This window comes from Prinia subflava, chromosome 4 (assembly GCF_021018805.1).
Source record: "Prinia subflava isolate CZ2003 ecotype Zambia chromosome 4, Cam_Psub_1.2, whole genome shotgun sequence".
Taxonomy (NCBI): domain Eukaryota; kingdom Metazoa; phylum Chordata; class Aves; order Passeriformes; family Cisticolidae; genus Prinia; species Prinia subflava.
This window is the reverse complement of record NC_086250.1, coordinates 18,696,007-18,712,624: the sequence shown is the minus strand read 5'-3', so window position 1 is coordinate 18,712,624 and position 16,618 is coordinate 18,696,007. Positions and strand designations below refer to the sequence as shown.

At 38.2% G+C, this 16,618-nt stretch overlaps 2 protein-coding genes across 6 annotated transcripts in view; one reads left to right on the top strand and one right to left on the bottom strand.

Moving 5' to 3' along the window:
- The window catches only part of APPL2 (adaptor protein, phosphotyrosine interacting with PH domain and leucine zipper 2), a 33,500-nt gene extending 32,170 nt beyond the window's left edge, over window positions 1-1,330 (top strand). Inside the window, exon 21 of the mRNA XM_063395738.1 lies at window positions 259-1,330. Coding sequence (XP_063251808.1) covers window positions 259-384 — 126 coding nt within the window. The 3' untranslated portion in view covers window positions 385-1,330. The remainder of the gene's footprint in view (window positions 1-258) is intronic.
- A 477-nt stretch (window positions 1,331-1,807) lies between these two features.
- WASHC4 (WASH complex subunit 4) overlaps window positions 1,808-16,618 on the bottom strand; it is a 39,579-nt gene continuing 24,768 nt past the window's right edge. For 2 of the 5 annotated variants that reach the window (XM_063395733.1, XM_063395737.1), the window contains 13 exons: window positions 15,679-15,847; window positions 15,391-15,545; window positions 13,785-13,859; window positions 12,869-12,973; window positions 11,376-11,510; window positions 10,541-10,649; window positions 9,785-9,851; window positions 8,987-9,073; window positions 8,320-8,467; window positions 8,086-8,182; window positions 7,426-7,622; window positions 6,319-6,418; window positions 1,808-4,903 (listed from right to left, as the gene is read on the bottom strand). In XM_063395733.1, the coding sequence (XP_063251803.1) occupies window positions 4,836-4,903; window positions 6,319-6,418; window positions 7,426-7,622; window positions 8,086-8,182; window positions 8,320-8,467; window positions 8,987-9,073; window positions 9,785-9,851; window positions 10,541-10,649; window positions 11,376-11,510; window positions 12,869-12,973; window positions 13,785-13,859; window positions 15,391-15,545; window positions 15,679-15,847 (1,512 nt within the window). In that variant the 3' untranslated portion in view covers window positions 1,808-4,835. The remainder of the gene's footprint in view (window positions 4,904-6,318; window positions 6,419-7,425; window positions 7,623-8,085; window positions 8,183-8,319; window positions 8,468-8,986; window positions 9,074-9,784; window positions 9,852-10,540; window positions 10,650-11,375; window positions 11,511-12,868; window positions 12,974-13,784; window positions 13,860-15,390; window positions 15,546-15,678; window positions 15,848-16,618) is intronic. The other 3 variants (XM_063395734.1, XM_063395735.1, XM_063395736.1) reach the window with 3 other exon arrangements.

Sequence of the window (16,618 nt, the reverse complement as noted above, 5' to 3'; positions counted from 1 at the left end):
AACTCTTTTGAGTTACTTTTCTCCTTGCTTTTCAGTAATTAAGGAACAGTAAAGTAAAGGCTCAAAAATATTTTTTTTCTTCTTAAATACCTACCCGTTGTCTTTACTTAACCAAAAGGTATTATTTATGTTTCATCTTTATTCTAAAGCTTGTTAAAAAAAAAAAAACAAAGTTGCAAAAGCTTGGCAAGAAGTACTGGGAAGTGTGTGTTCCTGAAGGGCTGCTGCAGCTTGCTGTCCTCTCTTCTTTCTCTTCAGGACCCAGAAGCATTAGCTCAGCTAATGAAGTCTGTGCCATTAACAAGTGATGGGAAGTTCATGCTTCTGAATGACATGTCAGAAGAGGATGGAACCATGCATGGAGGGGAGGAATCAGAAGCATAAGCTGCTCCTGTCACTTCCTGCAGCCTGTGTGGGAGCAGCAGAAGCAGAGAGTCGTCTTGCAGGAATCTCTGGTTTCCAGTCACCTTTGCACACCCGAGGCCAGCTGCCCTTTCCTGCTGGAGAGCAGTGGTGTCTGTGCAGCAGAGCCCCTCTGCATTCACAGTGGAAGCAAAGCAGGACTGTGCCCTCGAGGCTTTTTGCATTTGTAGTGTGTAGGGTAGAGCTGGGCAGCTGACAATCCTGAGCAATGTTTGGGAGCCCGTGCTGCTGGTGGGCAGGAGAGCACAGCTGTCAGGCACTGAGAGTTAATGGCATTTCTTACATTTACAGGGCCAGCAGCCTCTCATTCCACTGAAATTCATGTGAGCTGCCAGCTCCTCTGACAAATATCAGGCCTCAAATTTCCTACCATAGTCAATTTTCATAGTTTGCATGATCATGTGCATCTGAATGAAGGTTAAAAATGCACTACTTCAGATGAAGTTATTTTTAGTCTAGTTTATGTGTAACAAGATTTACCTTTTGTGTTAGCCTATTTACAAAACAATTTGTTAAACACTAAATTTTTCCTATTAATATAATCTATTTTTATATTGCATCTAGAATAAGCTTACAGAGCAAATCTAAGTGCCTACTCTTACTTTCCAGGGGACCGCACTCTCACATTCTGTAATTAAATAATGGACAAAATGTACCTCCTTGATTTATTATTCTAAATACCACTGACATGCAAACCTCAGAAGTAGGCAATGAATGTGGCATGTTAGCTGTGTGCAGTTTTTCTATGGTTAGGTTTCTTGCAAGAGATGGTAATAGTAGGACAAATAAGTACTCTTATGGTAAGAATTTTTGTATTTTTAACATTGTGGTGACATGCAACAGCTGAGTCTACCAGCAACCTTTGGTTTTAAGAAACTGAGCAATAAAATGTTAGATTACAAGTCTACCATGTGTTGACAACTCTCATAGTACCTTCCTGAGATAAGACACTAGAGAGATTTGGCTAATAAGTTTACATTTTTTCAGTCATGAAAATATCAGCAGCATTACTTTGCAAGAACAAACAGACAAAATAAAGAGCTGTTACTGGGCAGAGGGGTGTAATCTGTAGTATAATTTATATTAATCACGATAAGGTACCTAGAAAAAAAGGCTGAAATTCCTCAAACGTAATTTAACTCTTCTGTCACCAAGAAACTAGATTTTCCATAAGCAGAATCTGTCTAACAGTATCCGAAAGATCCCAGACTGGAAGTGTTTGATATGGAATAAATTTAATTTAACTAGTTATTGAATGTTTAAAAGTACCATGGAAGAAAACTGTTAGTAACTGACACAAAAACATCTTCATAAATAAAAGCTGAAGCTCTCTTATTAAAAAAACTAACACCCACTGAACTGTTGTTACTGAAAACACTGGGAATGAGGTTCTCAAAATTGCATTTATTAACACAGTTTTATGTACATAATAATGTTCTCTACTCACAAACCAAAGAGACTGGAGTAACAAAATACCCTTTTGTACAATGAGTTAGGAAACATTAAGTATTACATTTGGTCCTTTGTACCTGAGAAGCTGAAAACAGCTGTTGATGGACATCTGATGCAACTCAATTTTCCTTCTGGTTCCAGGCTGTATTAGGACCTGCAGAATGTGCCCTTCAGCCCCAGGAGTTTGCAGCAGCTGGGTGCAGCTGGGGCCAGGCAAACCCTCGGTGGCAGGGCTGACAGGGAGCTGGGTGTCCACAACCCCTGGGAGAGCAGCTGCTGCCACTTCCAGCAGCCTTGGCACAAGGCTGAACACCTGAGGGCAGTGGTGGCAGCTGCCTGCTGGGGTGAGAGCCTGGCCTTAAGCCTGTTCCAACCCTGTCCTGAGGGAAAAAACCCCTTGACATGTTTTATGTCCCTGCAGCAAATTCATCATCCTCAATTCTGTCACCCCTGGGAATTTCTGAGTGAGCACGTTTGGTTCAGTTTAGGGGATTTTTTGTTTTAGCTCCATTGTCTCATCTCCAGACAACCAGTTAGGGTCCATTTGGTTCCTGTAATTGCAACAGGAGGCCAAAAGCAACAGAAAGAGTAGTAGCACCACAGCATGAATTTTGCTCCCCTTCCATACCCTTGTGGGGAGAAAAAGGGATTTAATGCAACTCAGTGTCACATGTGACATTGAAACCCAGGACCCACCTTGGGTTTCAGATAAGAAAAATCTTCCTGCATGTCTATGCTGCTACATGACAAAGAGAAAGAAGGAAATACAAACTACAGTCCTGTATTAGCAAGAATAGCTCTATTATCACTGTACATATTTGTGTATGTATATATTTTTGCCACATAGAGTATACATTCAGTTCTCCCAGATTAAACAGGTGTCTATAAAAATAGGCTATGTCTTTCCTCTAGAATTTCCATCACCAGAACCACGTGAATTTGTTAACCACTGTACATGAAAACAGTGCTCAGTTCACATTATGTTCCACTGCCAAGTCTTACCTTAGCAAGATAGTGTCTTTCCAAAAGAAAAAAACACAGAGAAGGGAAAATACAAGTGCAGACTAGAGTGTGGGCTGTGTCTTGACTGTACACAGCTCCCTAGCAAGGCCATCCTGGGGAAAGGAACACCCTCTATGGGTGACTCTGCCGTTGCTGTGGAAGAAGGAAAAGCAGCACTTGGCCATTCCACTCCACGAGCTCACGTGCCTTCAGCAGAGATGGGAATGTGGAAGGATGTGCACAGCAACTGCAGCAGGATGGGAAGCAGCAGCAAGAATGCTGATCTTGGCAGTGCTACTGAACCTTCAGTGCGGGCACAGTTTGGTCAAAAAAAAGGGCACACAAATGAAAAAAACCCCTGTATCAAAGTAAAAAAGCAAAAATCAAGTAATGCAGCATTCTTTAGGGCAGTTGTAATGAATTTAAAATAAAAACTTTAATGAACCCAGCTGATTTTAACAGTCCATGAAACTTGTGTGTCACGTTCTCAGAACCAACAAATGGAACGTTCTTATCAGTCTGGTCTTTCCAGTTGCAACAAAACATTCGTCCTTGCTGTCTGAATGTTGAAGTGGCTGGCAGGAAAGGGTGAATCAAAAGTATGTCAGGAATTGTTTTAACCAATGATCCAAGAGTGGGTGGAACAATTTGAACCATTACAACAAGTATTACAGCAAGTTTGGTCTAAAATTACAGTGTAAGAGTGCCAGAAAACCCCCCAAGGGTAGTTCTCTCAGCTGGACTGACTGGAGTAGTCTATTCTGGTTGGTAAGAACTAGAAGGGTGTTATGTTCTGGGAGACTAAAACACACCTCTATATTTTAATAAAAGTGGTGTTTTCTTTTAAGCTAAGTCTAGCTACTTAAGTTAGGAATCCGAGTAACTCTTGCACAATCTAGAACCTCTACTTGCAGGCATGGACAGATGTTATATAGAGTTCTCACAGTGTTCAGCAGCTTCTGAGCCTGCAGTGCAATTATTGTTAGTAATCAGGCATGGAAAACTGTATGAACAACACACGGTACAACAGACCTACAAAGGCTAGGAAATACAGAATTGAGGCTGAAACTTGCAATTAGGCACAACATATTCATGAACTGTAAGATCACTTAATAGTTACAGACACCCATCACAGTGTCTGGTCATAAAAGGAAGAGCTGATTGTGGTTCTGTTCTTGGCTCTTGAGTTTCCTTACTTCTGTGGTTGCAAATCAGACCTTCAGTATGAAATGAGAAGTAATTTGTTATGTTCACCTTTTCCTTATTTTCCCATTCTTTGATAAGAGGGCAAAAACAGGAAAATCAATGTTTGATGGGATCCTAAGTTCCCACAGTACAAATACTGCCTGTAATAATAACAAGGGGGTTTGGAATAAAACAGTAATAAGCACTTCTATTTTGTATAATAGATTTAACATACATTCACAACATACACTGTTACACTCACAGTGTAATCTGTGATTGCTTTAAATGCAGCAGGAGTTCACAATGACATGTCTCAATTATTTTTGGACAACAGATACACCCAATACCTGGTTTCAGTTTTTTTCGGATTGAAGAGATGCCAGTTCAAATCTTGGACCAACAGCCTATGAGTTTGGGGCTGTTTAAATGCTATGATAGAGATGCAAGAATGCATCTAGAAATTAATAATGACTTTTTCATCTGCACATCTGTACTTTAAAATAACTACCTCCAAGGTCAATACTTTATTAAATTATTTTCAATCTAAAGAAAGTGCTGTAAATAATGGAAACTCCTGAAAAATAGGAGTTTCTACAGGAAATATAGACAAACAGATCTAGCCTCAGTGGATGCTAGTATACTACTGTACATTTTCTCTTGGATTTAACAGAGCAAGTAAATCAAATCTAGAGCTTTAACCCCTACAGAGTGTTACTGATGAAGACAAGGACATGAGTTATTTGAGTAAGTAAGCATCACCCATACCAGCCATGTCATTTCACAACAGGCTCTGCAGGTGTACAGTTGGAAAGATCTCCATTGCTTGCTTTACCAGATTCATCTACAAAAATAAAAAAAATGAAGGCATGGATCACATTTAACACTCTATTTGAAACAAAACCCCTCAAATCCTTGCATATATATATATGATGCTGATGTCACAGCAACACCTCATGCAGTATTTCATGATCAGCATATGCAACCTGACCTTGCAGCACAAGAAGTCCTGGCCCTATGAAGAAATTTGTACTTGGGGTGAAAGGTTCTTCAACCAGCAATACTTGTCTAAAAATTACATACACAATGCTCACACATTTTTCAGGGTCCAAGTCCAAATATCATGGTAGAGGGCATAGACATTACCATGCTCAAAACTTTCCACCCTGGGGTGCATTTCCAGCTTTTCTCACAGCACAATCAATTGCCTGGGGAACTGAACAGTACCACAACAGAGAATATTTAACCTAAAAAATAATTAGATGATGTTCTCCAAAATGGTCTCCTACAGACTCCAGAGCAGCATGTCTGTTCTTCCCACAATGCATGGAGTTCTTTGGATTTGTTTCTGGGTTGTTTTTTTTTTTTTTCTTGCTCTGAAGATTTATCTGAGCAACTTCACTGAATTGATCAAATATGAATTCATCCTAAAAGAATTTTTCTTTACAAACTGTTTTTTTAGTGCAGAAGAAAAAGCATCTCTTTCTCCAGTGACTGTAATCTCACAGGTCACTTGTGCCTTTGTCAGAACTACAGTGGAAAATTATTTACCAATTCAGTTTTTAATAATACTGTTCCCTGAGTTTCTCAGTAACTTGTGACTGAACTGCATTTCTATATCTTGATCCTTAGGAGCATTCTCATTTCTTTGGAAAGAATTTTCTCAAGGGAATTTTTCAGAACTCATGAGGGAGAACATAAAACCAGGAATAGAAATGCAAAACACCAGTGTTGCTTAGTCAAGAGACCACACCAGAAATTATGATCTTGCCCTTTGATTATAGAATTCAATTGGAGACCAAGCATATCATAAACATCTGAGTAACTATAGTGACTGTATCATCTGCTATGTAAGTTGAAAACCAGCTGGTACAACAGGTGAAAACCACTTTATTTAACACCACCTAAGGTTGTCATTGTCAACACTGGTAACTGAAGAGGTAAGTATGATGCTGAAATTACTGAATTTAATATTACTACAACTACACAATTTTCCCTGTCCCAGGCTTTTTTTGTCAGTTGGATCTTCTGTGGTATTGCTTTTTTTTTTCCACACCCCAGACACCCAGCTTGAAAATCACCTATTCCAAAGAAGGATTTCTTGAGCTGCTCTTGGTGAGTCTCTACCACCCATGACCACATAAACCTCTCTCTGGAATACTCAATCAACCTATGAGCAAGAAAGCAGCTATGAAAAAAACCTCTACTAAAGCACATAATCTCGTTAGCCAAAATGTTCTACATATTGGATTCACTCACCTTCTTTTTCTTTCTTTTCCTGGCTTTCTTCTGCTGCAGTTTTATCTGCTCTGAAAAAAATTCTTGCACTACTTAGTGAGAAATAAAGGAGTTCAAATTCCTACGGGAAAAGATAAAGAAGAGGAGCATCAGTGTATCACAAATTTGTAGACAAATATCACTGGAATTTTTCATGAGCATCTTAGGCACATAGATATCAGTATCTAAATCACTTAAATGCTCTTGAAAATCTTCCCCTTTTCATACCTTATTCACATGCATTTTACAAAGCAAATGTCAAATTACATTAAAGGGCAACTTAAGCAAAGCAGCACCACTGCAATAAATCTGTCACTGATCTGCTGGGGCTGAAAATGAGGTTTGTAGCAGCAGTGAGAACTTAGAGCAATTAGCCCGTGGAAAATTATGCAAGCCAATAATTTCAACAACCACAAGCTTGATCAGTGTCTGAACAAGGTTCAGTGATGTGGTTTTTTAATAAAAAGGAACAAACACAATGCACACTCTAGGGAACCTTGAGTGCATACAGGGCCTTATCTATTTCAAGAAGACATTACAGAATGTAATCATGGGCTGTAAAAATAGCCATTGACAGATCTGTCCCATAGGCTTCTCCAATTGAGAGAAAGCACTACACTACAGAAACCTGAGCTGCTAGGCTTCAAAATTCAAATGCACCTTTCCTTATTTGATAGCTAATGCATCATTCAATTTAGCAGCTCAGAATTAACACACAGGCAGCTCTGAGGGTTCACAGCATTATGTACAATCTTTTACTTCTTTTACAAGAAGTTTAACCAAAATACATTCTCTCCTATTTAAGCATTTATGGTTTAGTTGCATTAGACTAAACTCTGTGGGACAAAGAATTCCAATGAACCAGCTCTTCAAATACTACAAAAACCAAAAATACCACAAATTCCCTTGAGATCACACACCTCATGTCTTTATGCTCCTTTTACATTGTTGCTGTGGACAATGCTCTGGATTTTGCTCTCAATTAGCTCCATCAGAACACATTAGTTATATGATTTGTGATGAGTAAGTGCTGAACCCAACTGAGAACAGGAATTGTTACCAGAACATGTAACCAGGCCCATGCTGTACCTGTAAACAAACTTCCAGTCGCTTGTGGGTAAGGTTCATGGTCTGTAGTAGCTTTTCATCTTGATTAGTGGACTGCACATTCTGTTGCTTAGCTACTGCTCTTATTTCCTTCACATACTTCTCTCTAACAGACTGGAACCAGTGCAGAGAATCAAACTCCTGGTACTGATCCAAAAGCTTCAGAATGTAAGCCACACCTAGTCATTAACAAACCATGTACTAAAGTCAACATGCAATTTGCAAAACATTTTGTGAGTATCTTTAATGGATGAGCCTAAACTGATAATTCCATGCAAATATAATTTAAACTGTTATTAACTCCTAACTGATCTATCAGGAAAAATCACAATAAAGAACAAGCTTAAGCTTTTTAAAAACATCACTTCTCCAAATACTTGCATTCCTTCTCATCTGGATAAGAACTATAAGCTTGAAAAGAAATTTGGAAGGACCAATATATGTTAAAACTGCCCGCTCCCATACAGAGCTATTCCATGTTTAGGAAATTCTGGACACAACCATAATCCTCAAATCCATTTTGCTGAAGCAAAGACAAATCCAAATAAATTATGGAATTTTTAATTATGGGAACAACAAACAAAACTTTTCTTGCAAATGTCCATTAAGTTGGCTTACCCAAAGGATAGTGATGAAACTTACCCATGGCAAACCCATCATCAGTGAAAGCTGCTCCACTTTTGTTCTTCTTATTCAATTTCTCCTTGCAACTGATCGAATGCTCTACAAAATTGAGAGTCTGAAAGAACGAAAGGCTGCCTTGGAATCACAAAGAGACTCACAAGTGTCACAAGGCACTGTCACATGTGCTACCACAGTCTAACACAAACCATTTAAGCCCAGGCCTGGTGTGACCAGCCCCTTCTGAGCGCTCACCAGGGGGGGCACGATGATGTAGAAGTTGCGCAGGTGCATGTTCTTGGGGCTGCGGAACTCGGGAGCAAACACGTCCACCAGCATCTTGAAGTACTCTGTTCCCTCTGCAAAGTTCCGCGTCAGGTCACTGAGCACCGAGTCCAGCTGCCTGCAGGCGAGAGCCGTGAGTCACCTGCCCCTGCTGAATTCCCTTTGCTTACCCACCTCCCGGGACAACAACCTCTCTTTGCCCTTGGCCCACGTCCACAATCCAGGATTTGGGAGAGTACCCTCCCTCTACAGCCCATTTGAACAGTGTTTCTTGATTTAATTGTCTCAAAAAAAAAAAAAAAAAGGTCAATGAATAGAATACTTGCATCTTTTTTATCTAAGAGCCTGAAAATTTTAAAATTAGACTCAGGCATACAGTGAGGAAAGCTTGTTAGTTTTTAAACAAGGACTTCTTCAAGAAATCAGGTTCTAGGTCTATCACTATCAATGCTACTTCACAAATTTAAAAACAACTGCTTCTATTTGCTTTGCTTTGAAACAAATATTTTTAGATAAAGGCGGCAGAACTTTTAATGTACACACATACAAATAACTAATAGCTGCATTTATAAATATAAAATGACAATTTTCTTATCCCACCCCTGCCCCAGACCTCAAAAGCATGATGTTTGTGTACCTTGCTGCTTTTTGTGTTTCTTCTGAGAGTGCTTCTTCTTTCACCAGCTCTTCAAAGTTAACAATATCTTCCAGATCAGGAACAAACCTGAAAACTTACTGTTTGTTATGATTATGCTCAACTGTCTGTGTTCATTGCAGTATCTACCCTAATTTAATTTACTTAATCTTCTTAATCTTCTAGGCTTGAACTACTTAGTTCAAATTATGTCATATCTGTTATACATTCTCATCCAGGCATTATTAACCTCATTTCTAAACACATACACATCATTATCTGTACTTCTGGTTTTTACTGAGCTATCATCTCCTCTCTCTAGCATTTGATACTCTTGGTAACTCTAAGTTACTATTATTTGCAAGAAAACCAACTATTTCTTATTATGCAAAAGTTACAATGTTTTAATGACCTTTCACAAACATAGATAAAATGTATACAGAAAAAAGTACAAAAGGAATGTGGAATGTGTTTTCCAAGTTCCTCAAGGTTTGTGTTATTTTTCCTTAATGCACCCTCGAAATTATTTAACATTACATATTGCTGGTTTATGGACTAATTCTATTAACTCTTTTGCCATATTTTCCCATAGAATTTATTTTATTTTTAGTGATTTATGTCCATGATTGTACAGTGCTGAATCCCAGCACTGTCTTCAATAATTCCATTTAAATGAAAGCATATAAATGGAGCTTTTCAAGATTTATGGGGAATAGGTTAGGGCACAGGGAATATCAGCAAGAAGAGAGAGCAAGGGGAAGAGAAGGAGCAAAAAGAGAAATGAAATATTTATGGAGATACCTAATGGCACTACTGCAGCAGTGAAGTCCACCAGATCTTATCATTCGTACATAACCCATAGCGTTGCCTTTAAAAACAAGAAAAAACAAGGAAGCAATTTATAATTACTTAAATACACACACACTCTTCCTAGCTCCTATAGGCTCTGGAATGTACATTGAAGTTGCCACATAGTTCTGGCACATAACCTGGCTCTGAAAGTCAAGTTATAAAAGTTAAATTGAACCCAGCTATCAAAAGCCTGTGTAGAGAAATAAAACAAAAATGCATCACCAAACAAGGTTTTGTTCACTTTCATACAAACTCTTTCCACTGGGCCCATTAAACAGTGGTTAGTTCAGCTCAGTTCTGCACATTTACAGCATCAGTGGCTGAAAATATCATTGTCACATCGTGCATCATTCAAGGATACTTCAGCTGATACATGGCAAATTTTTTAAATACATGAACTTAGCACTAATAGGTTTTCTAGGAGATACACTCAACATGGATAAAAGTCAGCTCCATAACAAAGAAAAGAAGTGAAGAAGGAACAGAAATCTATGCAAGCTGTAACTGTATTTTAGATTAAGACATGCAAAGGCCATTTCTGTGTAATTAGATGAGAGCATGTGTTTAGCATGGGCTACAAGTGAACTACGTTTCATCTGACAGGAATTGAATCTAGCTTTAGACTGAGCTAAAAGGTCAGTTACTAGGTGACCAAGATCTCTTCCATTTAGTAACATTTATAACATGTTAGATAGCATTTCATACCAATTTGACTTATGAGTTGTCTGAACTGGTCCAGATAGCTCTGGCCATCCGGGGTTATTCCAAGTTTTCTGATGCCACGGTTGAATTTATCTGCCCTTTCAAAGGGATACTAGAAAAAAAATTAAATTATTTGTAATAATTACCTACTCTTAGAAAAAACACACTTTTCATCACATCAATAAAATTTGATTTATAATGGAGTTTTATGCCATATTTACAGCTTTTTTATATAAATTATACACCTGCTTGTCTGTACTAGTTCACAAGAGAAATTTAAATAAGTCGCTTCTGCAAGCTGAGGAATGAAATAGTTTTACTATGAAAAAGAAAGTATTCCTAAAATAAATAAGGACTTGACATGCAAAGAAGCTAGCAGTCTATTTTACTAAATACATTGTCTCTCCCATTTTTGAGACAATTTTCTAGCATAGAAAACCAGACCCTCATTCCCAAATGCTGGCATACTGAATTGAGTGCTACATGATTACATCATTTCATTGATTGTCATTACTTGATTCCATTCAAGTAAGCTTAATATTTGAAACTAAAAACTGTTATGCATGAGTTGAACAAGAAGTTTAGAACCTCCAATAGATTACAACTCCATCAAATCATCCTTCAGTCACTGAGAGAATGATTTTAGCCAGCTCCTTATTTACAGAGCAGACAGAATGAAACAACTGCTAACACTGCATTTTGCCAGGACAAAAGCTGTCCCTTTATCTGGGGATACACATTTAAATGACAGGAGTGTTATGGTTTGGTGCACCTTCAGTCACATAAAAGTAGCACTTCTTTTAGCAAATTACTCTTGAGCCTCCAAAAACTACTATACCTTGTGATCATTTTGATCCTTGACTTCCCTGAAGAATCTGATGTCTTTGATAAGTCTGGATTTGATATGTTCATCATACATGAACTGGCTAAAAATGTAAAACTTTTTCCTCAAGAACTGGTAAGTGAAATTTACCTAGAAGGCAAAAATAAAAAAAACAGTCCCATCAAGAAAGTTAGCAAAGCAACAAAGACATCCAACACCCTGCTTCCACCACATGCCTGAGTAACTTCTAAAGCAAGTGCTCAACTTACTCTAATTTCACTGTTTTAAAAGAATAAGGAGAAATGAAAAAACATTCTCCTGGAAGGCCTACTCTCTTCCACGAAAGGCAGAGGCGCCAAGGGACAAGGTCAGTATTTCAGTTGATCACCTGCCCTACACAGCCATCAGTTTATCTGGAATATCCTGAAACTGTCCTTTTGAAACAACACAAACATCAGGTTGAAACAGGCAGACATGATCAACTTCCCCAGTCTGTAGAATCTGCATAACCTCCTAACACAACTTTTCACTTCCTCAAAGTTCTCCAAAATACTTTGTCATAGGGCAGAAGCTTCTACCCTACATATCTCAATACTTCTCACGTCTGCAAAAATAACTCACAATCAGAAGTCAATAAACCCACATCACCAAAAAAAAATGTCAGTAGCAGCATTTTTGAGACAGTCTCCACTCTCAGAAAAGTGAAAGAAACCATTAAAACTTTATTTTTAGTAATTCCCACTTCTAAAATAATGATTTGAGAGTGGATTCAATATTTCAGCAAGCTCCTTTTCTTTCTTTTTTCCTTTTTTTTTCTTTGATAGAGCCAGAAAAATAGGAAGAAGGAAACAGTGACAAGCTGGAACTTAAGCAGCTGGCTGGAAAGCACTGACCTGAAAACACCTTTATCACTGTCTCCAAACTTGAGAATCCCAATGACAAATTCCAGCTGCAGTAGACACAGTGCACCCCTTTGCATTTACCTTTGGCTAGTTAAAATGGACACTTACACCTCAGACATCATTAAAAACCTTGCAGTAAGAATTCATTTTTCCAACAAGTGATCAGAGGTCTGTGGCTTTATTTGCAAATTGAAAAGCTAATATTTCTTAAGCATAACCATTATGAAAAGAACTTAAAAAATTCACACTGCATTTTTTCAAGATTTGCTTTAACTGCAGCAAAAGTATCTGTCTACTAAGTGTCAATAAGGAGAAAATCAGGGCATACTGTCCAGAACAGTCCAACCAGAACACCCATCTCTTCTCTGAAGTGGTTTTAGATTTCTTCCTTAACATTTATGTAATTAGAAGTGATAGCACTCTCAAAAGATTGTGATATTGATTTGTGCTACATCCAAGAACCGATTTGTTTTATTAATTCACACAGAACATTATTACTGCATTATTAAAACTGCATAACCAAATAAAGTATTGGGAGATATAAGGAGGTTTTTGTGCACAATCACAAACAAACAATCCAACAGCAGCAGTGCAGAAGACACTCACTGTTGTGTTCATGATTCCTGTTCCATGAGTTCGGATGGAATTGGCGATGTGTCGGATATTGATGGTGTTCAAGTGTTTGTTATTACTTGTTCTTTCAATGAAGATCTTGGAGGCAGAAGGGAAAAGTAAAGTCAATTACCCAAAACTGGTTCTGCAATAAACTACTGATCTAAATAGTATATATCCTATTTCTGAGAGCAGCTGGTAACTGGTGATCAGGGAAAGAACCAAGAAAATACAGCATGGATACAATGAGCTTCATCTGGTAAATTCTTCCAATTTCTGCACAGCTGTGATTCAACAATTCTAAGGCAGACGTTGCACTAAAGACTCCCATATTTGAGATTATATCCTACATTGAGCAGCCAAAACCCTTTTGGCACCTGTTTGCACTTTTGACCCCTCATATACCACAGCAATAAGTTCCACTCATAATGAGTGAATTATAAGCTATGAAACTAAGCACTTCTTTCAGGAAGACACTCGTTTTTGTAGTGACCACCTCATTCTCACATTGTGAGAAACCCCAAAGGTTTGTTCCCTGTCCATGTTCTCCACGTCATTCAGTGCTTCATCTCTCCAATAACCCATTTTCAGCCACATATTTTTCAAGCTCAAAAATCCCATACTTAGTATGTTCTTACAGAATAGCAAATTATCCTTGCTGCCTTCTAGCTTCACTGGAAAATTGATGCAGTGACCTACTGGCATAACATATCCAAGATATGCTACACAACATTTTCCAAGACCAAACCACAGCATCCCCCAAGATATTTTTCTAGAGCACCAATACTATTTCATAGCCTCTCACTGTGCACATTCAGCCTGGGCTTTTCTCACACCTACTCCACTCTGCATTTCACAGTCCCTTCAAATTGGGAGCCAAATGCCAGGAAAAGCATGGGATATACCTTACCTGATTATTCAGATTGTAGAGGTAGCGGGATACAAAAACATGAATATTTCTCATGATTTCCAAAACATCTAGACCCTGAAACAATATTATTTATTGAGATTTACTATGATAAAACTTCGCAAGAACTACTGACACACCTAACAGCTGAGGTGCTGAAATACTGTTTTTGCAGGCACTTGAAGGTATTTCAGAAAGCAGTGTTTTCCTTTGCAAAATGAAGAACCTCTTAATTTTTGTTTGGCATCTGTAGGATAATGTTTCAAGGAGAAAATAGCAGCTCAGCCCATGTTTGAACATTTGCACTCCTGCCTGTTTTCTTTCAGCTTCCCCTGAAAGTAAGGAATCCTCCAGCATATTCCACAAGGCACAATTAAACAATAAAACAATTTAAAAATTGAGATTTATGTTTTCATATTCCAAAATATAGAATCTTGCCTTAGAGATTCCTACAGACATATAGATATCTACAGAGAAATAAGCAACTAGCTAATTTTCAATATTGTTAACCCAGCCTGTACAAAAAAATGAGATTTGCTGTTTTCAACATGAATTTTACAATTGTTTATGTTTTCTCCCCTAAGGAGAATTTCCCCTAATTATCATTGTGCCTACAGATGATGGTATTTAATTTCTATACCCCATTTCCAGTTGTGCCAGGGATTTTATCAGGCTTTTGAGGCTGGGGCATTATGAAGTGTGGGGTGTGTTTGTTTTGAAGTAAAGCTCATATCAGAATGAATGTAATGAAGCCAACGTTGTGGAATTGTTTAATTCTTTGTAACAACGTGCTGATCAAATACAACCAAAAGAAAACTTAAGCTGGAAAGAGAAACTGATCTACAGCACTTTTGTGCCAATAAAACAGCTGAAGTTCTCAGTTCTATGCCCTGTTTCAACTAAGGAAGACACAGTCATCCTGAACACTAGAAAAAAGGGGGCTGTATTTCTATGAGCTTTCACCTCTGTTAACCCAAAAGAGGGAATGAAGCAAACTGCCAAAACTATCCAAGATACTAAAACTCGTGAAGGCAAGTCTTCAGAACTATGCATTCTGTAGACCCTGTAACAGTGAATATCTCCACCATTAACTTGATGACACTACAGCTTTATTCTGAATGTCACCATATTTAGCAGCTTTTAGGAGGCACTAAGTCACTCTCCTAGAATCTAATTCACAGGTGTCCCAAAGTCCTCTGTGTCCAGCCTGTGAAATAGCTGCTTTTGATGATCACTAAGCAGAATCTGCTGAAAAGTCAGCAATAAACCAGGGAAAAAGACCCACCACTCAAAGCTCATTGCAGACTTGTAACACCTGCCTGGATCTAGTGCTTGCCAAAATGCTGAATTTTCAAGAAAACATTCTCTGACTTTGCATACTCAATAATTTCATTATGGGAAATAAATGAACAATACAAATCCAACATGATATTAACTGATATCAGAGTGACCTCCAAAGGCAGATAAAGATCCTGCCTCACAATTCCAACAGAAATTAAAGGTCACTTTGTCCAAACAGTTCCCTGCTCTAGGATACTTTAATTTCAGTAACTCAGTCCTCTGATAGTGGAATGGTTTGGATTCTCTTCCTGTCCTGTGGGCACTGTACCTGCTCCAGAGTCTGGCTGGGAAGGTGAGCCTCAGTCATACTCAAACCATAGCGCTGGGTTGCCAAGTTCCTCATCTCACTGTAGGTGGCCCAGTCGTGAAGAGCTACGGTTGTTAAGTTGTAGAAGGTCTTGTCCAAATAATGAGTTACATAAGCTGTGAACACAAAGGATGAACTAAAATACTGCTACCCATTTAGTTAGGAAAGTGTGGGAAGAAGTGAAAGGATGTACAAAGCCAAAGTACAAGAGATGAAATAACAGAACCAAGCAAAAGTGTAACTCCTCACCTTTTATGTCAATGAACCGATTGAAAAAACGTATCGGGTTCAGAAAGAAGAAGTGAGCCAGGTCCTTCATGCCAACTCTGAAGGGGTTTCTGTCATCCAGCTTCAGGTGTGTGTGCACCGATAAGCGCAGGTCCTTTTCTATCTCCTTACACAATTTGTCCAGCAAGTGCTATTCAAGAAAGTTAAAAAAAAAAAAAAAAGGAAAATCCACCAAAATCCCAAACAAACACACAGAAGAACAAACCACAAAAAAAAAGTCACGTTCAGTGTCCATTTACAATGCTCTGTTAGCAGAATCAACATTTCTCTCCACAGATACATGGAAGACTGACTACACCAGTGAAGAAAGCTTTGCTTTGGTAGGGTCACACAAGTCAAAGTTAATAAATACTTGGGAACCAAAAACATACTGATTTCCTGTGTTCTTATTCTAGTACACAACAGCAAGCTCAGACAGCTCAGAAAACGTAAAGGTTTACTTACCTAATGCCACTTTTTACATGACTAAAACTTACACAAGGGAGTTTAACACAACTTACACTCAAGTATTCTCACTTCTCATTTTACGGGGAACTAAGCTTAGGGCTATCTATCTAAATAGTAAGAACAAATTCAGTGAGGAAGAGTCTTGCAATAAGAAATTTGGTCTGATTTTCTCAATAATATGTAATGTTTTGTCTTGAACTAGTTAAATAAAAAGCATAGTTCGAAGGTTAAAAACTAAGACTCAGGAAATCCAAATTTGCATTTTCTTTGTCAAACTTCCCTCTATAATTCTAGATAATAATTCAGTCAAGAAGCCATCTGTATTTGCAGACCCTTCACTACTAAAAGTCATGCATGCACACTAAGAACAGTAGCATTTATTTTAGGCATTCATCCAAACAGAGGCTAATCTGACAAAAAGTACTCCTGTCTGCACAGTCAAATCCATAACTGA